This window comes from Prunus mume, linkage group LG5 (genome assembly GCF_029339155.1).
Source record: "Prunus mume cultivar Tortuosa linkage group LG5, ASM2933915v1, whole genome shotgun sequence".
Taxonomy (NCBI): Eukaryota; Viridiplantae; Streptophyta; class Magnoliopsida; order Rosales; family Rosaceae; genus Prunus; species Prunus mume.
In genome coordinates this window covers 4,610,085-4,634,769 of record NC_142702.1, presented here as the reverse complement: position 1 = coordinate 4,634,769, position 24,685 = coordinate 4,610,085, and the positions used below count along the sequence as shown (strand labels likewise).

Here is a 24,685-nt window from a genome sequence, read left to right as displayed (position 1 = left end):
TCAAGGCAAGGGTTTTTTCAATCTGTAAGAGGAAGAAGCTAAGAGTCACCAATACAAATGATCGCCCGCTGCACCTTTCTTCTCTTATCTTATGGGTGGGCAAGTTTTCTCTGCCGAAGTTCAAGCAAACCTAGGTTGATGTTGACAATGTGTGGGAAGGATCCGTTGAGCTTAGTAGCTCAGGTTGCATCTTCTCCAACAAGGTGCTCATGCGATAAATGACTATGTTCACTGTATTCCGGTTTGAGGCATGGTCAAAAATTAGAATTTGATTTGGCTTCTCAGACGCCCAATGGGAGACAGGGCTTTACGCAATCCCGAGGACAAAAGTAAATCAGAATAGGCTTAGAGGGAGAAGGAATCCCCAGCTATTGATTCAGCTACTATTGAATCCAATCCTAGGGCATTAGCGGAATAAAATAAGAGCAGTGGGACTTGAGCTAGTGGGATTAAAGTATGAAAAGAGAAGTACAACAACTACATCAAAAACCTCTATTCCTGGACGTGAACTCTAGTCGCTCTCTATGTTCATTTTTCTTTAGCAAGAAGCCGCTATCTCATTCATATAAGATAATAGGGGATAGTATACCGGAATAAGTTTTGAGATGCAAGAAAGCAAAAGAGGTAATAGGCGCAATCGAAGCAGCTGATTAAGCGACTTCTGTCTTCAAGATATGCCTTTTATATATAATACTATTATTATTATACAGGTGAGTAAGGTTCCTTCTGGGAACTCCCGCCTTTGTTTGGATGGACCATAGGCCTGATGCTAGGAAGCAAGAAGCTAGAATAGTGTAGTGTAGTTCGAGCATTAAAAGGCAGCTAAGGCAAGAAATCATGTACACGAATCCCCGGCATTTAGAAAGATATGCCCGCCCCCTCTCTTAACTTTAATACACTGTGACTAAGAGACTCTCTTCAAGTGGAGTGAAGCCAGCGCTTTAGGGGCTGAGGGGGGAGAACAAATGAAGCCCCTATACTTTTCTTTTCCTTAAGGCTTTCCCCCTTCAAAAGCTAGTCTAATCACGGAATAACCTGTCGTATTGGACTTATGATGTACTTTCCTTTATTGAGTAGCTAATTCATACCTATCATAACAGAAAAAAGTTATATTACCTTTTCCTTTAACACTAGACTTGTGTAATAGGATCTTTCCGAAGGTGGAGTTAAGGCAACAAGCATAGGTGCTTGATTTCGTATCGTAATCCGGTATGTGTAAATAAAATCCGTCCTGGTAGGCGCGATAGATCAAGCAAAGCATGACGGTCTTCAGTCTAGCATTCCTGTAGTTCAAGAGTGAATAAGGAAGTGCAAGGCTAGGACAGTATCAGATGAGTTCATCGCTCTCTATGGTCATATTTTTCTTTCATTTAAGCTTCGGCCAGTTAAAAAGGAGCCTCGAGCATTAGGCACGAATCGTATCAGTTAATTGCCTCTCTATTGGAATCAGGCCTCTTCAATCGATCTTCTATTTCTATATAGGCTAATGATTCCATTTTTTGATAAACATGTGATTCGCATCTTGCTTTCAAAACATTTGCATACTGGTAGTAAATTTTGATAGCGATTTGTGATAAGATGGAATATGCAGAAAATGTAAATTTTAATGTATTGAAAGAAAAAAAAAGAAACAAAAAAGTTTAGCCACAGTGGGATGACTAGGCAGGAAGCTAGAGATGCAGCTCGCCGCATTGGCGATACGTGTTTGCTGGATTATGAAATCAATGAACAACGTAATTGTTGGAGGTTACATTGTCCGTCGTGGTGTGAACCCATTAACTAGTGTTTTAGAATACTCAATCAAGGAGCTTGGGAATGGTGTTCAGGTTGATGAGGCGGAACCTGAAATGGTTTCCTACACGAAAGATTGCCTTGCCTGCTTACTGATGTGGCCTACTTGTATACTAGTGTTCTATGGGGCTACCCGGAATCTATAGTGGCATGTGATATATGTGAAATATGGCATCACAGTCGCTGAAGTGGCATTGAGGATGCGGAAGCTCCGCCACCTGTTTGTTCACACAGGCGATTTGGGCCTTTGCTTCGAAAGGGGCGTAGCGGAAAGAAAGCGGAATCGGGCGATTTGCCACACACCGAAGAATTCCTTCTTAGGCGGATCTAACTCTTTTGACAAATGCCCAGAAGCCGTCTGTATACTAGTTCAGTTGAGAACAAGGTGTCGAACTAGCGATAGCGATCGCTCTATCGATCGCCTCTTTAAAGGCGGATGCCGAGAATCTCTCTCTATCTACGAAGAGAGCAGGCATGTGTGGGACTTTAGGACAAGACTCTGCAAGACCTTTCGTTTAATATGCCTTATACAGTATAACCGCAAGAACGCCTTCTTATAGAAGAAGGCTGCGATGAAGCGAATCTCTCATCTGGAACCCTCTCATTGCGGCACGGCTTGATCTGCATTACCTTCCTCACCTTCCCTTTCTTTGTCCCTTAACTGCGACAAGCATTCCCTGGAGCTAGTAATCTGCCAAAGAATATAAAAGAGAAGTTGCATCCTAATCCGCTCCTGGTGGAAGGGTTGAAGGAGGAATTGCACAATGTGCTATCAAATCCCTGCATCGAATGCCCTGTTTGGCTCTTTGATCGAAGGAGCTGTTAGGGGAATGGGATTGATGGAAGAATTGGACAAATAAATACTGCTTTGCGACATTTAATACGCGCTAGTCTTTTGGATGCGGGATTTCCGCTCTTAGGGGAAGATCCGCTCTTTTAGCCCACTTTTTTAGACATCTATTAGACCGTAGGGCACGAACGGAGTGGTTTAACACTTTTGTCCAATTCCTCATCTGCAGAGGGCATTCTTCCAAACAGGGTTTATCCCGCAGCCCAACTTGCTCCTATGTTATGTACTTGGCTTAAATCGGGCTAAGCCCATTTCCTCCAACAGTACCGCGATTCGATTCCTTGTATTCTCTAACAGCTCCCTTCTACCCATGAATCCGATTTCTATCTTAAGTATGTCAATTGTTTGTCTTCTTTCCTAGGATCCCATATCTGATTCACGTCGAAAAGAAGCCCGGCCCTTCGGATTCACTTTCTAAGAGGTCATTCTTTGTCCCTCTCTTGGATTAACTGGGATGAGATAAATGCTCTTTCTACTAATTTAATATCTGTCTACTGCCGAATCCTTAGCTTAGCCTGCCTTGTCAAGGTAAAGGATTACTACTAACAGGGCATTTGATGCATCAACTATGTCAGTTCCGTTCCTTGCTGGAGAAAAGTGTTCTCTTGCTCTGAGAATGGAATGCTAGCACTCCTAAAAAAGCGGCTGTTCTACTATATAAGATATAAGAAAATCCTATCTTTGCCATCTTCTTGCTGTGAACAAATCGTCTGTTATCAAATGCCACATCTGACCTAGAAGGCGTCGACATGGTCAACAACTAGACAAAGTCAAGCAGGAAAGGCAGCAGTCCCATCGGCCCGTAATATAGCATACCCTCCGATCAAGAAGTTCCTTGCCTTACAGCGTCGAAGAAAAGTTCGAACTGAGCTCATCGCCTTCATTAAGGAAAGGTAATCCGGTTGCTTGAAGCTCTCTTCCCGTGTCGATGAAGGGCTATTCCCACTACGCGCTAACTAGAAAAGGAGGAAATGAAAGAGAGTGGGGGCTGATTCTCTAGCACTCCCCTGGCGCTATTTAGCCCTTCTTTCCCAAGCGATTCTCTTGTGTGCCTTTAACTATTGAAAGGACAGGATCACTATGACCTCTGGCTCAAGGACTGGCCTTCTCTTCTTTTAATGCCTACAGAGAGGCCTGCAAGAGCCCTTTTAAGGCATGGATTCCTAAAGGTTCTAAGGCCTATTACTTGGACTGAAAGAGTACTCATATTATGGGGGCCTCCCGGACCCTATCTCGCTTTTTCATTTCCGTTGTCCTCAACAAATAACATAAGTGAAGTGAAGTAGCGCCATCCTGCGACACCTCCGCCGCCTATGACAGAGAGGCCCTTCCCCTTTGAAATGCGGAAGCTCGCTTATCGACAACGACTTTAGAAAAGGATGAACGGGTCATTCGTCGCGGGCCTTTCCTGTTCTGTTGTTGGAAGGCGGGTGAGTTGATTGGCAAGCCAGCTAACGGGGCCACGAAGGGCCCAACGGATTGAGGGCTCGAAATTCTATACTTAACACAGTGAGTTCAAGTCCTCATTCACCACCAACATGCTTCAATCCGGGCAGAACCCGATCATCGAGAGAGCATGAAGCTTGCTGGCGACATCGGTGTCGGAGTGTTTCGCAAACCTCCCAGCCTCACCCTAGCCCTAGGGTTGGCTCCGAGATAGGGAAAGTGGAACCCTAATTCTATATAGATCTCTCCTTGTAGATCCTTTATAAACAGGGCAGCTATCCAGATCTCCGCTTTCACTTTCATACTCTCCTTTATGTTATGTCGCGTGTTTCGCTCGCTAAGGCGAGCTCCACTCCCATGCTTTCCGTTGGTCAACAACCAACAAAAGTTATCTATAGTTCTTCACTACTCCTACAGCTTGACGGAGTTAAGGTCTGGAGGGAATTTTTTTATCAAAGAACGCATGCCCTTTTTTCATTTTAAAAAATGGTTCATTTGCTTGCGAGGGCAACCAGCGTTGAGCAATTCGAACCCAATCTTCAACTTTATTGGGAGGAGGTAGGCTTCCAAATGCCCGGTCCGGATCCTACCGACTCGCCACAACAGTGACTCTCTAAGTGTTCGGCGATTCTTGAGCACTATTATACCTTTTATAAAGTTCTGTTCCAGAGCCACACACCTGGCTGGAACTAGCGAACAACCTTGCTGGAGCGACTCCCGGTGCTCAACAACTACTTTTGGAATTACACAATCCATCAAGTGAGATCTACCTAGAGGGAGTGAGAATCTTACTTGCATGGAGCAGTGGCGTTCATGATTCCTTTTTCTTTTTTTCCATGCTTTCCGTTGGTCAACAACCAACCACACTCTCTATAGTTCTTCACTACTCGTGCAGGAAGGTAAGAACCACTTTTTTTTCTGGAAGGAAGCGCACCCTTCCCGACAGCACCTTTTACAAGTACATCGAATCGTTAGCGCTGGATAAGGCGAGGTTGGATTTTGTAAAGCTCGCTAGGAGAGTGGAGTCGCCAATGAGCACTACAATAATGGCGAGCATATTCCTTTTCATTCACAAGTTCCAGGGAGAAAAATCGATTGTACTCCCTTATGTGGGAATATGCTCGCGAGGAATAGAAAGGGGGGGGACAGGTTGGTTCGAGGACTCGTTGGTCAAAGGAAAGATGGAAACAGGGGAGTTGGTGATAAAGATGGACGTAACGATCGCGTAATATCAATTTATCGGCCTCGTCATTGAAAGCGGCTTCCAATTGCTCGGAAATTCTAAGCTATATGGGGGGCTTGGATGGTGAGCAAAAACAATTGATCAAGAAGTTGGTCAACTTTCGCATGAAAGAAGGTAAAAGAACGAGAGTTCGTGCTATTGTTTATCAAACTTTTCATCGCCTAGCTCAAACCGAACGCGATGTAATCAAACTTATGGTTGACGCCGTAGAGAATATAAAGCCCATATGCGAAGTGGAAAAGGTAGGAGTAGCAGGTACTATTTATGATGTCCCTGGGATTGTAGCCAGGGATCGTCAACAAACCTTAGCTATTCGTTGGATCCTTGAAGCAGCTTTCAAACGACGTATAAGCTACAGGATAAGCTTAGAGAAATGTTCATTTGCTGAGATCTGGATGCTTACCGAAAGAGGGGAATTGCACGTAAGAAAAGAGAGAATCTTCATAGACTGGCTTCCACCAATCGAAGTTTCGCGCATTTCAGATGGTGGTAAAGTGAGACCACATAAAGAGCTCTTCCTCATTCAGTCTGATTATTCAGTAAGATATGGTTTGACCCTTTTTCTTTTTGTTTGAATCTTCATATAGAAAGCCGGCCTTCCTCATACTCCTCCCTTCATTCATTGAGTTGGAGGAATCCATAGGGGCCCGCCCGTTATGCATTCCATGAAATAACCCTTCTTTGTATGACTTCTCTTTTGCCTCAGGTCGAATGAATACGAAAGGGAGATCAATCAAAAAAGAGGCCATGAATGAAGAAGTAGTGGGCCTTTCACCCTCTTTCTAGTGACTCGGGGAGCTGATCTGATAAATGCACTTCAAAGGGAGGGAAGCTAGGTTTCCCATGTTGGTATGGCCGGGCATAAAAGATTTTGAAGTTAGGTCAAAAAGAAGAGGTAGAGAGAGAGAACAGAACGGAACCGATAGCCCCGAATTATGTCAGGGCAAGAGAAAGAAAAGAAAAGTAAGGACTCTCGTTTTCCGCATACGCATATAGGCTGTGAAAAAGAAGTCCACTTTTCCAATAGAGAAAGAGAGTGATTCGTCTACTTTGTTAATAAGGTAACGGAACGAACTTCAAGTACTTCGTAGGACGCCGCCGTTTGCTAAGATGTGCTTCCACATCGTGAGCTTTAGTGCACAAGTCGTCGAATCCCTTAAAGGTTTGGGGGGGGCGACAAGTCGTGCCTGTTGTTCATGCACATCTTGAGGAGCTCTTGCGGAGTAAACTGGGACAGGCAAAAGTAGGGGCTCGCCACCTGCAATGAACTCCGTGACAGGTTCATGCTTGGTCTTGAGTTGTTCGGGCACTCCAACCCTTCTTTGTGTGTTGCTGAATCGCTTCACGAACTCCGAGACCCTTGCTTCCCAAGTCGGGATCGACTCTTGAGAGAGGTGGGCGTACCGTGTAAAGCGGGCCTCCAATGATTGTATGAAAAGCCTAAGGCACATTGCCCCATTCTGCGCTACCGCCCACATCTTACCGGAAATGCGCTAGATCTTTGGTGCGGTCTCCCGTTCCGTCGAACTTTAGTCTGGCGAGAGAACCCTGGCGTATACGGCACGGAATCTATCCAAGCCGGATAAGGTTTGGTGATCATGTGGTTATCCTCCTCCTTTTCCTTGGCCTCTTTTACTCTTTTCTTGACCAACTGATTCATTGTTGCGAGGAGGGTTGTCAAGCTTGTATAAAAAAAGACGTATAATAAATCGTTGATTGCTATTCTTGAACCTCTTCACCATGCTAATAAGATTCAGGAATTCTCCAACAGAATGGGTTTCCACTTTTCATTGGCAAATCAAGAGGCAGATGATAAAATATGGCTCTGTTGGAATCATGAAGTGAATGTAGTGCTTGTCGACGCGTTTGAACAGTGTATCACAATCGACCTTAATTCTGATCTGGTAAGGCTTACCATTGTTTATGCAAAGTGCTCCATTCAGGAGAGACGGCTTCTTTGGGAAAAACTTCAATTACTGTCCTAAGACATACAAGGTCCATGGATGGTTGCGGGTGATTTTAACGCAATTTCATATGTGTCAAAACCTTGGTGGCGAACCTCCAAATCTTTATCTTTAGAGGAATTCAAATGAAAAATTCACGGACTCGCCATTTCTGTGAGAGATCCGATCCCAGTTGGTTTCAACTTTTTCTTCCCTCTCAATTCCATCCCCTTCAATCTGAATGATCTGGAATTCATTTCCAATTCCTTATATCAACTAATGGGGATACCGGGAGGGAGGAGAGAAAGCACCCCGCTAACTTTTTCTTTCTTCTACCAATGATCAGTAGATTGAGCACTAACGGAATATCGAGAAAGAAAGAGCGGAGCAACTACATCAAAAAAGTGGGAAGTAGTGCTTTCTACGGCTACTTTCTCTCTTATATTATGATATTTCGAGTTAGAGGCGTGATCTATTATATCAACTAAGTGAACGAGGTACAGAGAAAGCGAATGTTACGAGCCTGTTGACGTTTTCTATATTTTTCATTCCGGTGGGACAAAGGTATTCCTATTTTATTTAATTTAAAGATAAGTTACACGATCTAATCTACTAAAAAGCCTGGGTGAAATAGAGGTCATAGGTTAAGTACAAGACAGAGAGGAATTTGGTGTTGCAGGATTGATGACCGGAAAAGGGTTAATAATTTGTTGATTAGTTTTAGCAGGTATATTGGTATGAATGAACATATTATAAATATAGAATATAGAAGAATCTCGCCATACGGCACGAGCAGTTGAGTACTATCATGCCTTTGTTCTGTGAAAGAAACTAAAAACTTGCGCACGCACCTCAATTACCCTGCCTGTGTGAATTGAACGCGACAAGTACAACCAGCTTGCTTAAGCTGGGTTTCCACCTATTTGTGAGTTTCGCCATTTGAAGCAAAGTCTAAAGGACGTATTCGTTGCCGATTTGGGGTTCTGATGGAAGATACTGCTGAGGTTATACACAAAGTACACACGTGATTCTCGCTCTGGAAAAACTCCCTGTGGTCCAGAGAGAGATGAAGTTTATAGTCAACCTCTGCCTCTCAGATAGCTTTCTTTTCCAACACTTCTATGTAGAGATGGGTGTAATATTAATATGATTAATAGTTTAAGTTTACTTGCAGTTTTTCAAAGTCTCAAATTTAGGGCTTGGTTCTGGCCTTGTTTCGTAGTGAATTTATGGATTTGAATAATTATAACACTGAATTCTAATTTGAAAATTCAACTTGACTTGTACCCGGAACAGGGAATAAGGATATCCAATTTAAATCCGGGTTCTTTTTTCTATTTTGCGCTTAGATGTGCTCGGCAGATGCTAAAGAAAAAGAGCGTGATGGCAAAGAGTTGATCGAGCGAATAATCACAGTTCTCAACTATCACGACTACTGGCGGAATTTCACTCAATTAAATAAACTATACCCTCATAAAACGAAGTAGTACTCCCCTTAACACAATTTTAATGTCATTCTCGACTCTATCCCTGACTGGGTGTTTGATTTGTGCCCTTTAGGAGGTATCGATTGGTTAATGTCAGCCCGGCTTGCATGGACTTCCGGTGGTTCTTAGTTGACAACTGCATTGCAATTTTAAATAAAAAGTAAAAAGATGCTTGTACGCACATTAGATTTGCTAACTCAATTGATCCTACTGTGTCTAGATCAGGGTTCCCGTTTAAGAAAGTGTTAGCTTTGTATTGGCTCCCATCTTACTTAACGGGGGCCCTAGTTGAATACCGATCAAAATTGTGTGAAATTTTTTAACTTTTCTAATAGAGAATTATTAGTTATGTAAAATACCCCGAAAAGTCCTCATTTACCCGGCAGGTAAGCTCCGCTTGTGAAAGGAATGAAATCCTCTGCTGCGGTCGTGAAAGGTGATCAAATCAGTTTACCTTCTAAGAAGCTATTGGCTATATGCTTAACACATGCAAGAAAAAATAGAATAGATAAACTTTCTTTGTTAGGTCAGGAAGCAGTAAGATCAGTAATGGTCCAAAAAGAGGAATAGCGGCCTTATAACTGTTCTTCTCTTTCTTTCTAAAAGGTGATAGATAGAAGGACTACTAGTACTTTACTAAGAAAGCTATCCGTAGATGCCTTATTCAGTCTTAGAGCTAAGAGTTAAGCGCTTAAATCAATTCAAGCCGTTTGGTTGCTAAATGCAAAAAAAAATTTATCAAAAAGATTTTTTCATTACTACTACATAAAGCACTACATTACATAAACAACCACATATGCCTTTAATAGAGCTTTAAAAGCATTATGCTAACTACATTAATTATTTAAAAAACATAAAGAAGTCAAAGGATAGGCCTTAACAAGTAGACAGAAGATAAAGTCACGACTTTTTTGAATTTCTTCTAGTGGTTTTCCCGGTCACCGAGGGTGACAGCCCGCACAATGAGTGCTTGCTGCAAGTTTTGCAAATTAGGGTCTTATCATTGCTTTTTAAAGTAAAAACTTCCAAACAAGATCAATTATTTTAATGCTTTGAGTTTATAGTAAAGAACAAGAGACTTTTTCATAGATTTACGTTCAATAATCCCAGGGGCTTTCACTTCGACACGTCTTCGCTCGTGATCGCTTAGAAGGATTGAGCTGCGCGAAAGCCATTGCGTGTTAGCGCATCCGTTTTCTTGCGACCTGGTTGGTCCGTCCAAGCTTATACTCTAGCACCATATCAATCAAACTTGGCAAGTTTGTCTTGTCGCTCGTCGCTTACCGACAACATGAGCTCCAGAACACATAGTATCAAAGTAAGAATGGACCTTGGAGGAGTTAAGTTGTGTCATTATCCTTGTAAACACAACTAAAAATCTTGTAATCTAAGAGAAAACTTGTAAACTTTCTACTTTTATACTTGTTTTTCTTGACTTTTAATCCTAACAATGTACTACAAAATTCATGGCCATGTTAGGAAAAGAATACAAATTTATAATACTTCTAGGATGTCTACGAACGTATAACCATATAACATAGAGTTCAACAATTAATATAGTTCTTATTTTATAAATTGATTTTACACATGCAATTGGATATGCAGTAAGGTATACAATTGAATTGTTCTTTTCAACCAATTACATAAACAAAACTCGAGGTGAAAAAATTTGATGGATAAAGACTTTGAAGCTCTCAAATAAATGTTGATGTGTATTCACCAATTCTATGAAACAAAAGAAACAAAAATTAAAACTACCAACCTTAATTGATTTTTAAAAACTAAGCATAAGATACAGAGGAATTAACCACAACTAGCCATCATAATTCATATAAATAAAACCAACAACTCATAATGAAATTGAGTAAACCTACAATGAGGTGACATATCGGAAAAAAAAAAGGTGTCTCTAAAACAGTTCTCATAAAAAAAGAGTCTAAAATGGTAACTTTAAATTTATAAAAGTAAACAAATGTCATTGTGAAATTCATAAGCATGTCATTGTGAGTCAAATAGAATAAACTCAATTGAAAAATAACACGTCAAATCATATGCCAATTGCCAAACAAGAAGGCCTTAATCGCACGACCATTATGCAATTGCATTTACATTAAATATTAATAAAAAGTAAAAACTGGACAACTTGTGTAACCGGTAACCAATTATTGAAAAAAAAAAAAAAAAAAAGACCCATCAGTGCACCTAGTGCACTATAGACGTTGCCGTCCCCACCGGTCAAGTTTAGACTAGTGCTTGTACACCAGAAAAAATAAGATTCCCACTCAAACGGTCTTACATCAGAAAGAAAGAAATTTACACAGCACGAGACTGAGAAAGAAAGAAGCCCACACAAACAGTCGAACACATTACAGAAACAAAGAGTTGTTGAGGCATCTTCTCCACCATGACTGAAGTGGATTCGGTTCCAAGCCAGAGGTAACAAACTCCTCCCTCTCTTTCTTTTATACAGTCCAGCCGTCTACTGTTGTGGATCTCAAGTGTTTATATTTGTTTATTTTTGGTGTTCAATCTGGAACTGTTGCTTTTATTGTTAAACTGATTTGGTTTTCCTCAGAGAATCTGTTATCCGGATTTTCGGGTACTGAATCTAACTGTGCAAATCACTTGGTTGGGTTTACCTCTGTGATTCTACCCGTTTGATTTAGTCTTTGGTGTGCCTAAGATTGAGTATGTTTCTGGAAGTTGAACTGAGATTGAATGGGGTTTTACTTGCCCTGCTCTTGCTTGGGCTGGCTGTTTTTATAGTAGTAAGCATCTGGTGAGCATGTTTCTCATTTCAGTTAATGGATTATCTTTTCTGGGTTTGTAAGTTGTATTCATGTGTCGGCTTATCTGGGTTGCTAAATTTTCTATCACAGTTTTGTCAAAATTTTAAAATTTTATGTTAGTTGTGTGAGAAGAAAAATGAAATATATGGATAACGCTTACCCTACAAATTGAGTCCGCAATATATTTCTCCAAAAGAGAACAAACAAATACTGCAAATGGTCTTGGGCTTTGAAATGACGACAAAAAAAGGAAAGGAAGTTACATATGGCAATCAATTTGAACTGTTTGCTTAAACTTCAGAGGCTTTATACCATTTGCATTATCTGTTTGCTTCCTGAAAAGTACAATTTTGCCCGATCGACTCAATTGAAACTTCCCATTATATAATAGATGTGACTTTTTTCATGGATGTCTTGTAAATGACTAACCTATTCAGATAATCTGTTTCCTCAGGACAGCCAAATTGGTGTTAGAGATCAAATAGTAGATTGTCATCTCTCAAAATAATTGTGTTTTTATGTGCAAGGGCGAGCACGTGTAGCACAGAATTCTGGAATTTTTTAAAGCCACCATTCCCAATCTCATATCAGAGAAGTAAATGCATTCCATTTTCTTATAGATATTCAATTGCTTTTTCTTCTGCTCAGGTTAGCAGGGAAAGTGGCATTGGTGACTGGTGGAGCCACCGGTATTGGAGAAAGCATTGTGCGCCTATTCCACAAACATGGTGCAAAAGTTTGTTTAGTTGATGTGCAGGACAACCTATCCTTGCAAGTCTGCGAATCCCTCGGTGGTGACCCAAATGTTAGTTATTTCCATTGTGATGTCACAATAGAGGATGATGTCAGCCGTGCAGTTGATTTCACAGTCAATAAATATGGCTCACTTGATATCATCATCAACAATGCTGGGGTGTCAGGCTCACCTTGTCCCGACATCCGCAATGCAGACATATCTGAGTTTGAGAAGGTATTTGATATTAATGTGAAGGGAGTCTTCCTTGGAATGAAACACGCAGCTAGGATAATGATCCCACTAAAAAAGGGCAGTATAATTTCTCTTTCCAGTGTTTCAAGTGCTTTAGGAGGCTTAGGACCACATGCATACACAGGGTCCAAGCATGCTGTATTGGGGCTCACCAAGAACGTTGCTGCCGAGCTTGGAATTCATGGGATTCGTGTTAACTGTGTTTCTCCTTATTCAGTTGCGACAAATTTGGCTTTGGCTCACTTGCCCGAGGAGGAAAGAACTGAAGATGCTTGGGCAGGTTTCCGTTCGTTTGTAGGGGGAAATGCCAACTTGCAAGGAGTAGAATTGACAGTTGATGATGTAGCTAATGCTGTGCTCTTCTTAGCAAGTGATGAGTCCAAGTATATAAGTGGGGATAATCTCATGATTGATGGGGGCATCACTTGTGTGAATCACTCACTAGGAGTATTTAGATGATGGGGTAAAGTTAATCGGATCGGTGCCTTGTTTCTGGTGGCAGCTTGGAGCATGTTCTGTTAGGCTCACATAAATTTAGTTATTGGCTAAGTAGTGTCCTTGGATAAGAATGGACATGGATCGAGATTGCCGGACGTCGGAAAGTTTAGAAGTCAATTAATTATTGCTCTTGGTATTTATAAATGTAAACTAGATTGCTTTTTAACTGTATTGTGAACAGGATTTGAATCATCACAGAGCATGAGTCTGCTTATGAAGAAAGTGTTCATGCAGTGATTCAACAATCATCCAAATAAACAATCATTCATTGTCCCACGGGCACCATATTTCTCCAAATTCGTTACCACAAAAGCTCAAATCAGGAAGAATGAGAAATGATTACCGGTCTTTTCATGAGAATACAAAGAGATGAAAGGACAGGACTCTTATGACAATAAACAAACGGTAACAACCATGACTCTGGTGACAACCATCGGTAACAGCGATCCCCCAAGACCAAATTTTGAGAGGAATTTAGAGAGGTTCCTCAAGTTCACGAAGAATGCGATAATGTAAGAGTTTTTAATAACAAAACGTTCCTCATGTTCACGAAACTATCAACTATAGTTTCTTATTATTATTTTCTCTATGTGGGGGGTTAACAAGGACGATCTTAATTAGAAAAATAGAAGATAAAGGACTATGCAAAATGGGACAAAAGCGCACACTCAAAATTAATGTTACAGAACTATAGTCAAAACACTTCTGAATAATCCATAGTCCTAGAATTTAGCTCAAGTGTCGAGGAGTATTGTCAATGAGAGGAATTTGAGGGGTCTTTTAACTCAGTATTTACCTCCGCATCCGAGGTCGTAAGTTTCATTCCCCCTCTTAAACTACGCTTTTATAAGAAAATAAAAAAAAGAAACTTGAATTTGGGAACATTTCAACACTAGAATACCATTAAATCCGAGCCCAAACTTTGAGTTGACTGTGGACCGTAAAGATATCAGGATATGACCTCTACTCCACCTCCATAGTAGGAAAGGTTCTTCGGTTCAAATAGAACCAATATAGATATAACTGAAAAACCAGAACCCCGTTTGAGTTCCTCCATGGCCACAAACCCTTTTCCAACCTCAGAAACACCCTCTTGCAAAGCACACTGACTTACTGACTTACACTCTGCAAACCCTAATGGCTTCTCTTCAACCTTCATGGCTCTCTTCCCTCAACACCATCTCTTCCACAACAAAACCCACACTTTTCCCCTCCACAAACCTTAACAAGCCCCACCCTTTAAAACCATTCAAACTCTCCTTCTCTCTCAACCCACCTAATGCTGAATCTTCACAACCCAACTCACCGAATTCACCCGAAACAACGCCGGAAGCCGAGCCTGGGCCAACGGACCCTGTCAAGCTCGCACTGGAGAACGCCAAGGCGTATAAGAAGTCAGTGCAAATGAACAAGAAATTGAAAATTGAGAAAAACCCAGTGAAGGATGGTGATGGGATTGCTGGAAATGGTGAGTCGGGCCCCGATGGAGCTGGCGGTGGGAAGAAGGAAGTGCCTGCTGCGGTTAAGATTGCAATGGAGAAAGCTAAAGAGTATGAGAAGAGTAAGGGCATTGTGGGTGGTGACATTAATGCTGGGGAGAGTGACCAAATTTCAGGTAATTTTGAAAAGAAAAAAATATATTTGAAATTAGAGTTGAAGAGTGACAGTTTCCATGTTCTATTGAAGTGAAACAGGTACTTGTGTTAGACTTGCATAAATTTAGGTGTTTGTTTATTTGCTTCTTCATCAATGGTAGAAGGTTTAATAATCTATAAGTTCTGTTTTGATTTTTGTTTTTCTAAGTTTGCTTTTCCATTATTTTTCGAAGCAATGCACTGGAGTTTTCTAAGGTGATAGCAAACACAAAATACCTTTGGAGGTTCTGCTCAAGAATGAATTATGTAATTTAAAATGTGGGATAAAATTTGTATTTGAATTGTCTTATAGGTTTGGAGGAAAGTACTGGGGGAAACTTGGGGAATGAGATAGTAGACAAGAAGGGAAAATTGTCAGTTTCAAGTATTGATTTTGTGGGACTTGGCTTTGCTGATAAGAAGGAGGGTAGAGGACTGCCAGCTGGGTTGGTTCCAATAGCAGACTATTTTCCAGAAGGGAACTCACCTGACGTTGAGATTATAGTCGGGGACGCTAGAAATTTTGATGCAGTGGCACGGAAGCCAGAGCAGACTGAAGGAGACAACTCAGATGTTTACAAGCCAAAAGTTTCTTCATGGGGTGTATTTCCTAGACCGAACGACATTTCAAAAACGGTATGACAGTTAATGTCACAGTTAGTGTTACATTAGCGTGTTTGATACATCCATATAACATTATGCATTAATAGGGGCATTCATTTTTAAACGGATATTTGAAGACATGCCCAGGAATCATATGCAATCAATCCTAAGAACGAAATAGATGGGTTGCATTTCACAGCTATAGGTTATTTTTAAATGCCTTCAGATATTGTAAATCTTCATTGAAGAGTTTGGCTCCCTCACAGACTGCTCTATCAAATTAAAGATGGAAACAAGAGCTTAATTTCATCTTATGTGAATTCCTCAGTTGACTCTGGAAGTAGCTGATGGGTTGTTCTTAGTACATATCATGTAGGGAAGATGTTCACTTATATTTTGTTTGATCATGTTTCAAGTTTCCACTGGTAGTATGTATTCTAGTTACTCTTTGGTGTTTAAAACTATCGAAGAAATAGGTGCAAAAATCTTTTATGAACTAATTTGACCATAGATTGATGTTGTTTATCTGACTTGATGGCAACAAGACAATTGGTTTATATCCTTAAACTTTGCACTGGTAAATGTTATCACTGTAAATGGATTCACAACTTTGTACTGTGAGATGACCATTTATAGAGTGAAGTTTTTGAATTGGGAATATTACTGTGATATTGATACAGCTGCTGTATTTCTGTATTTAGGGGAAGGGATTGAAAACGTGATTGATCTAACTGAGTTTCTTTATTTGTTCAGTTTGGTGGTGGAAGAGTTATACACCCTGGGGAAGTGCTGGAAACAGCTGAAGAAAAAGCTGCTAAAGAAGCACGCACAAGACAATTAGTTGCTGCTTACAAGAGTAAAATGGGCATGAACATTGATCCAAAGCTAAGATCTGAATGTGAGAAGGTTTGCTTCAATTGAAATTTTTCGTTGTCTGCTTGTATGCCAAAAATTTTTCTTCCCCTGAAAACCCTTTTCCCTTGCTTCCTATTGTCATTTCTTAATTTACTCTATTCATTTGTTTGTTTCATAGAAGTCGAATTTCAGATAATGTCATTGCAGAATATGTTTCCTTCTCTATTTGCAATTAACAGGAATAGTCTACTTGGTTTATTCATATCTGAACTAGTTGTTATTTTTATTTTTATATAATGCTCAGAGAGCATTCCCATATAGGAGTTTGAAATGTTTCTAAAATTCTTTTGTTATTTGCAGGTTTTGAGATGTTTTACCGAGTAGGGATCATGGTGAATAATAATATTGTGATAGGTCAATCAAATTCTTCTGGGTACTGGAAATGGATTTAAAATTAGGTTAAATGTATAAAGTCAAATTCTAGTGGCATCAGGTTGGTGTTTTGGGTGTTGCCACTGGTCTAGATCTTAACTAAACTAGATGTTTTTGGAGTTATCCATGAACGCAGTAAATTTGTTATAAGAAAAAACAAAAACCAAATTATATGATCCCTTATAAATCCTAAACTAAAATTTGCTAGTTCTCTATAAAAGGAAAATAGATATTGGGTTTCCGTTTTAAATACTTCCAGATTTTGACTATGGTTGACTGATGTAATAAGACCGGAAGAAAAATATATAGCAATGTTACTGATTGTGCTATTGATGTTTTCTGTAGAGAAGTGAAGAACATAGCATTACACTAGTAGGATTCTTGGAATCCCCTAGAGACCTTGGGCATCACACTTAGGCTGCATTGCATCATAGAATCCTAAAGAGAAGCATATGCTACTGAGACAATTCTGTGAATTATTTCATAAGCCAAAATAAGTGAATACAGTAGAGTCTTGTAATGACCTTACGCTTCTGTGATTTTCAGACACAGTATTAGACAAAATTGGAAACTGAAACTCTTGAACATGTAAATCTTATAACAAAATCTTGAGTATTATGGTTTTGTATTGACATCTTGCCCTTCACCATCATCTCATCTTAAAGAATCCAATAAAATTATACAACATTATCATTTCTAAAATTTGTAATTTTATATGCAGGCACTAAAGGATGGTGACACATTGATGGATGTTGGAGAGCTTAAGGAAGCATTAATCTACTATGAGCAGGTTATGGATAAGTTACCATTTAAGGTAATGTTGCTGTAAATTATCTGAACTGCTTGCACATATAAAACAATAAATAAATTTTGCTACAAACATATTTGGACAATGGGTATTTTTTACTATGACGAAATGATACCTCTCTGATTTGCCACAAGTTCAATAATTTACATACCAATTAGTGTTCCTTGTAGGAGTATTGTTGTAAATTGTAAGACTCGATAAGATTGTAAGTTGACTGATATCGTTTATGTTGTCAGCTTATACCATCGCAAACAAGTATTTTATTGGGAGAAGTATTGAGGACTTGTCATGCGTTGGTCCTTGCTAACCCTGGTTAAGCAAAATGATTGACCACATCTTCATAATCTTTCGCAGGCACAATCTTTGGTTCAAAATATCTGAATCCAAAATTTTCATTTCCTGGTATCTAATATTAGTGACAGTGACTTAGCAATTACTGTCGATCATACCCTGTTAATACGTGACTGGATTTAGAAATTCAGTGCAACTGATATACATTGATTGAATCTATTAGTTGAATCCAGATCTGTTAATTGATGGGGTGCTCTCTTGTAAATTGTAATTGGCTGTGATAGCATTACAATTTACAGAGAACTAGTGGAAGCTCAAAATAGGTTTGTGGGAGGGAAGCACTTGTGACCTGTGAAAGTACTCTGACTTAATCAGGTGATTGGTTGTCCTATAAGGTCCATTTAACAACAGATTCTGGAGAGGGGGAAAATCATCTGAGAAGCAAAAATGCATCTTATTGGAGAAGCTCATTATGAGAGTTTCTCCAGAAAGACTCTTCAAGAGAACCTCTCTGTGAATTTTATTTTTTTATTTTAGTTTTTGGACAAGTTCTGCCAAATGGGCCCTAAGCTAATACAGGTAATCAAGCATTATGATTTTTCTGCAGTTGTGTGCTTTATTTAAATCTGTTACTTTTGTTCGCTCTCTCTATTATATCACTGGGCTACTAAGTACTGACATTACTTCTGACCTTTTCATGATATGCATGGTACAGCTATCTGTCTAAAAAAATCACTGGGCTACTAAATAAGACTCTCTCAGGAACTACTCCACTCAATTAATAGAGGACTGCTCGATTTTTATCACTGTTTCTTTTAAGCCAAGCCCTTTATTAATTGAGCGGCTTGCTATTTTCCCAGCATATGGCGAATATTCAAAATTCATGTTCATGTACGATGGCCATTTTTCCTGCACAGTCTTCCTCTTTTTGGGCTGAGAAATGACTGTCAAAAATTGAAATACTATGATCTAATGATCCGGTATATAGAAACCATGATCCTTAACTTATCAAAAACAAAAAACCATGATCCTAAATCTACTATTGAACATCTTTTAGTTTTAGCTAGTGATGTGATGCAGTTGATATTTGAGAGATGAATTTTTCATGAATCAGTTTTCAGCACTTCTTTCTTTATCCCTTTTGTTTTTTTTTTCTTTTTTTTTCCTTTCTGTTTTTTGTTTTTTGTTTCTGGGTAAAAGGGTAACATCTGATTTTTCTTTACATCCGTACATTTTCAAATTTGTTTCATGTGAAAATTGTTTTTACAGAGTGAGCTTCATGGGTTGGCTGCTTTACAATGGTCTATTTGTCAAGACTCCCTCAGTAGGTATATATCTAATCATCTCATGAGACTTTGTTACTTATGTTTCACATGGAATTTGAAATAAGATGGTTGCCTTTCATGTGATGATAAATACATCAATCCAAGCAAAACTTTAGTTTTGTTTCGAAGTTCGGCAACATCCCATTTCAACATGACGACACAACTGTGCACATTTACTTGCCAAAATTTCATGTGAATTGAAAAAAAAAACAATAACAATTTTTGTCATCCTGTATAAAGTTTTAAGGCATTTGTGGATCAAAATGATTAGCCTGCATCTTAAGCCATGTTCAGGAAAGAAGAAAAGGCATATTTTTTGTCATCCCGTAAGATTCAGCTATTTCAGGTGGGCACATGACTTCTCTTATCATTCTATCAGAAGCCATGTTCTCTGTCATATTATTGATAAACAAGTCCTTCCCACATAACGGAGACCATGTTTTGTGTTGTCATTGTATGTTTTTGGGTTTGAATGCGGCACATCCTCAATAGAGATGGGCTGTTTCTGACTATTATTATCTTTTCTTGGTCTACAATACCTTCAGATTTTAAATATTAGTGATGGTTGATAGGTCGCAGGAAGCTCAAGTCATGTATGAGAAGCTTCAATCCCACCCAACTGCTAAAGTAAGCAAGAAGGCGAGGCAATTTGTGTTCAGCTTTCAGGTAACTACTAGTTGGATCTATACATAAACTAGCATCTGTATGCAAGGCACCAAGGTGCTCTATATTCAAATGTAGCATGCAATCCTAAAAACAAAACAAACTGTGACTGTGAATTGACACCGGAAATGATACATATATCTTAGGCATGCATTTCGTTTGTTTGTAACGATTGTATTTCATGTCCTAAGATCCAAATACCATTTGGAAATAGTAGGCTATATCTTATGGGGGCTTCCTGCAAGTAGTTTTTCACATTTCAAAGTGGATATATATATTTTTTTCAAGTGCATATTTTCAGGCAGTTTCTTTCATTTCCATCTTAAATGATATGGATCTTATGCATCTGGCAGGCCATGGAAATGATGAAGATTACAAGGAGTTCGCCTTGGAAGAACACTGGCTTTCAAAATTATTTTGAAGCTTTCATTGAAAATAAATCCGACTATGTGCTAAAAGAGGCTGAAGGTGAAGTAGGTAGACTGAGTCAGACTCTTCCATATATTATTTTTCTTGTTTCTCCCATTTTCATAGTGCTACTTATTGCTTTACAAAAGAGAATATAAAGTGAGTATAGCGAGACAAAATCAAACAATTTTGTCATTCTTATTGTATATATCCAATATATTATTTTAACATTTGACTGACATTTATATGAAGAAATAATGTTGGCTTCTTTGATTGTATTTTAGTTTCCATGTACATATATTTTTATATATAATGAGAGGAAGGAAAAAAATAGTTTGTGGACAGTGCGTACTGAGAAAGGTCTAATACAAAGTGCACTGTGAATACAATTGGGTCATTTACTATGTAACCTGGAATAGTAACTAGAGCTGGGTGACATGACTCGAGTTTTTCATAAAATAACCTATTTACATGGGACTCATGACAAACTAATAATTTTTTCTAATTTTTTTTTACTGAAAGAACTAAAAATAGTGTTTTATGTGTAAGAGATTTGTAACTTAAGTGAACCGCGATATATGTTTTTTTCAAATTACCAATATTGTAAACTACTCTAATATACAGAAAGAGGAAACAAAATCGAATGTAAGGAAGCTGAGATATAGGTTGAAATATTAGATTATGACATGGTTATGTTTTTAGTAATGTGGAGGTGGCGGGCCAAAGCCAAACCAAAAAAAAACTTGCATTAAAAAAAATATAAGCTTCATTTTTTTTATAGGGCCTACATAAGCTTCATGTAGAGGAGAAATGATAGAATAGTACGATATCATCACGTCAGCTGATGATATTTCTACTCAAAATATGTCAACTCACATTTTATTTTACAGTTGGAATTGGAACCTAATTTTTACCATTTAAAATAAAATTAAGAAAATAAAAAAAATCAGAAAAAACAAGAGACAAGCAATTTCCCACCCCAACCCAATTGCCTACTCCCGTGTCGCTTTCCCTGGTCACTCTCTCTCTCTCTCTCTCTCTCTCTCTCTCTCTCCAACTGCTAAATCATAGCCAGATTTGCTTCTCAACCTTTCAGTGGCTACGCCAAGATCCATCTTTATTTTCTCATTGATGAAGGTCTCACTGGTTTGTTGACTTCTAAACTACATATTTTCATTAGATGTGAAGAAGGTTGTAATGGGAGGTGGGTGTATCACATACAAGTTTGACCAACAGGAAATTGATATTGAAAAGGTTGATTGGGTTGGGTATTATGCTGGTTCTCGAATGTGGATCTAATAAGCCTCATCAGATATTAAGATTATATAATTTTTTTACTCATTGACAATGATGATGAAGTTTCCTGGTTGCAACAATTTATTGGGCTATGGGGATTTGGCTTACTTGTGACTAATGATTGTTGGGTTGCTGGCACATTTTTTTTCTTTCTAATTTTATTTCAGTGGATATAGACAAAGTCGAGCTTTAAAAAGAATATTTATTTTCTTTCTAAAATGACACATGATATTTTTTGCGTGAAAGTATCACAAGTTGACGTGGTGATATCGTACTACTTTATAATTTCTCCATGTGGAAAGCTAGTAATGTATTAAACAAATGAGAAAAGAAAAACCCAAAAAGGAAAAGGAGTAGAATGGTGGGGGTAACAACCACATCGAGTACATGGGTTTTGTGTTTTTTTGTTTTGATTTAAATTTTGTTAATTTTAAATGATAATTCTCTTACCATTATACCCTCATGATAATTGTGGTCTCTAGCACTTTATAGTTTATCAAAAATATTTTCTCAATGTTTTAATGTTTCACCATTTGATGTATTGTAATACGGAAAAACAAAAAGCAGAGAATAGGGGAGAGAGAATGAGAAGCGACAGACAAAGGAATGGACAAAAAATTGATTTATTTTTATTTTGACACATGGCACCTAGGTGCTGTACGGCAGCTCTGTTTTTTATATATAAATAAATCTCAGATTTTTAATTTTTTTTTAAATAAAAACAATATAGCCAGGCGACTTTACTGGGGTTTTTGTTTTAATTTCTTTTAATAAATGTGTATATTGGGATCCTTTTTTCTTTTAAATTTTTTCCCCGATTTTCATTTATTGATAAGAGTATTTTATAATATTATCCATTACTATTAGACCATTACCCGAGCTTCCCCTTTTAATTTTTTTTATTTTCCATTATTACCCGTACAAACAATTGAGTACTTTCATGTTTAATACTCTATGATACATGCACGTACGTATTTTTCAATAATACATCCGTATTTTGTACATGTCTTAGAGACTGGGTTAAATTCACGTTTAAAAAAAAATAAATTGTACAATACTCGTATTGTACATCTACGTACATATTTTTCATGTTTAATACATGTATTTTTTTACAAAAATTTTAATAAAACACACAAAATTCACGTATTATACAAATAATTCTCACATAATATTGAATAAAAATAAAAATAATACATGTTAAAATATTATACAGTGGGTGATCAATATCTACTTTGGATATGTTGAAACTAGCAAATTAATATCTCTAAAGTCTAAACTAATGCAACAAGGAGTGTGCTTTTTGCTTAATTTTTTTATTGATTAAATAGTATACCCGCACGGCTGTACTACTATTTTTTTCAATAAAAAGGAAACCCTCCATCAATTAGGCGCCACGTGTCAACAAAAGTATCTCCGATTGGCTGTACTATATTTTTTTTTAAACGTAGTATAGCCGCTCGGATATACTATTTAAATACATTATATTCAAACGGTCTAGCCGCACGGCTATACTATTTTAAAAAAACAATTAAAAAAATTGTGTATAGCCGCGTGACGATACTGTTTACTTTAAAAAAAAAAAACAAAGCAGCCGCACAGTGCCTAGGTGCCCATTTTATAAATAGTATAGCTGTGTGGCTATACTGTTTTATCAAAAATTAAGAAGCCGAGTATAGCCGCACGGCTATACGGTTTTAAAATATAAAAAAGAGGACCCCCACCAATTAGGCGCCACGTGTCAACACATGTCTAAATTACAAACATTAAAAACACGGAGTATAGCTGTGCGGCCATACGTTTTTTTTTAATTATTTTATAAAAGAATAATACTAGTCTTACCACATTTTTATACCACAATTTCATACCACATGATGTGACAGCTGATGTGTACATACCACATCATGTAAAATACTAGTTTCTGTTTTTCTAATTTTATTTATTAAAATAAACTTCATTCATTTAATTGATGTGGCATATGATATGTACATGCCACATCATGTGGTATAGAAATGTGGGATAAAATGTGGTAAGTGTAGCATTACTCTTTATAAAAAGGCTTTTTTTTAATATCACAGATGGTCCTTCAGGTTTACAAAATTATCACAAATCATCCTTCAGGTTTTTTTTTGTGACATTAATAGTCCTTCAGGTTATCATCTACCCATCAAAATGGTCCTTCCAATTAATTTCCATCAAAACTAACGTTAAAAAAATCACTGCCCATTCGACCAAACCCAACCCTCAAAACTCTTTCCCTCCATTTCCTCCTGGGTCCTTTCATTTTGGCGCCCTTGTAGTATATAACCAATCTTGAAAAGTAAATTCTAAATAAATTGGAACAATCCGAGCTCAAGAGAAAGACCAACAATGGAGAACTCTAGAGAAAGACTAAACTCATGCTCATGGATCAATATGAAATATAGAAGAAGTCCTGCAAATTCATTATCAATGGCACATCAAATACAGAGTCCTCAATAGTGTTTTGAGTATTGATGTGGTTCAATAGTTTTTCAACATCCAGTACGGAATAGAGGATGATTAAGACTTCATTTATAGCTGCAAATCTCAATGTGGCTGGCAATTTATCCACACCTAATTATGGTTACCCTTCAGTACCAAGCTAAGCTTTTGTAGAGTGTATAAAAACACGCACAGGGCATATGGGCCACGCTTTATATTTTTGGTTTATATTTAAAAAAAAGAAGAAAAGAATCTCGTATAGCCGGCCGGCTATACTATTTATATAGGTGTATAAAGACACTCACAGGGCATATGGCCACGTATACTACCTTTGGTTTCAATTGTTTTTGAAAAAGGAAAAGAAGTATAGCCGTGCGGCTATACTATTTCTTCTTGAAAAAATTAAAAAAATCTAGTATCGCTGGCCGGATATTCTATTTATATAGGTACATAAAGACACGCACAGGACATATGGGCCACGTATACTATTTTTGGTTTCATTTTTTTTTTAAAAGGAGTGTCGCCGTGCGGCTATACTATTTCTTTTTGAAAAAATAGAAAAGAATGTAGTATAGCCGGCTGGCTATACTATTTATATAGGTGTATAAAGACACGCACAGGGCATATGGGCCACGTATACTATTTTTGGTTTCAATTTCTTTGGAAAAAAAGGAGTATAGCCGCACGCGATACTATTGTTAAATAAAAACTGAGTATCGCAATGCGGCTATACTTTCTTAAAAATATGTACATCATTTTAATTCAATAGTATGTGAGAATTATGTGTACAATACGTGAATTTTAAAGATGAGAAATACGTGTGTACACATATCATTCATTATTAAACACAAAAGTGCTAGAATCTTTATACGGGT

At 38.1% G+C, this 24,685-nt stretch overlaps 2 protein-coding genes across 3 annotated transcripts; both read left to right on the top strand.

Moving 5' to 3' along the window:
* Positions 1–10,953: 10,953 nt before the first annotated feature.
* Positions 10,954–13,311, top strand: ABA2 (NAD(P)-binding Rossmann-fold superfamily protein). Its single transcript, XM_008247059.3, has 2 exons — positions 10,954–11,196; positions 12,198–13,311. Exons 1-2 carry the CDS (start codon positions 11,165–11,167, stop codon positions 12,994–12,996), a joined length of 831 nt encoding a protein of 276 aa, XP_008245281.1. The 5' UTR covers positions 10,954–11,164; the 3' UTR covers positions 12,997–13,311.
* A 602-nt stretch (positions 13,312–13,913) lies between these two features.
* On the top strand, positions 13,914–20,322 carry LOC103343400 (cytochrome C oxidase subunit). Of its 2 annotated transcripts, XR_016127029.1 has the most exons (8): positions 13,914–14,650; positions 14,983–15,305; positions 16,026–16,178; positions 17,281–17,373; positions 18,928–18,986; positions 19,278–19,329; positions 19,556–19,649; positions 20,000–20,322. XR_016127029.1 is itself a non-coding variant. In XM_008247060.2 (7 exons), the coding sequence occupies exons 1-7, from the start codon at positions 14,173–14,175 to the stop codon at positions 20,210–20,212; spliced, it is 1,413 nt and encodes a 470-aa protein (XP_008245282.2). In that variant the 5' UTR covers positions 13,919–14,172; the 3' UTR covers positions 20,213–20,322. The 2 variants fall into 2 exon arrangements, 1 of the variants encoding a protein (XP_008245282.2); XM_008247060.2 differs by lacking the exon at positions 19,278–19,329 and having other exon boundaries at positions 13,919–14,650.
* Positions 20,323–24,685: the final 4,363 nt, after the last annotated feature.

What these genes read in the sequence shown, in the direction of transcription:
- ABA2 (XM_008247059.3), top strand. Translation starts at nt 11,165, where the DNA reads ATGACTGAAGTGGATTCGGTTCCAAGCCAGAG. An exon ending in GATTCGGTTCCAAGCCAGAG is followed by an intron (nt 11,197 to 12,197) that starts GTAACAAACTCC and finishes TCTTCTGCTCAG; the next exon opens with GTTAGCAGGGAAAGTGGCAT.
- LOC103343400 (XM_008247060.2), top strand. Translation starts at nt 14,173, where the DNA reads ATGGCTTCTCTTCAACCTTCATGGCTCTCTTCCCTCAACACCATCTCT. An exon ending in CGAACGACATTTCAAAAACG is followed by an intron (nt 15,306 to 16,025) that starts GTATGACAGTTA and finishes TTATTTGTTCAG; the next exon opens with TTTGGTGGTGGAAGAGTTAT. An exon ending in AATTTGTGTTCAGCTTTCAG is followed by an intron (nt 19,650 to 19,999) that starts GTAACTACTAGT and finishes TGCATCTGGCAG; the next exon opens with GCCATGGAAATGATGAAGAT.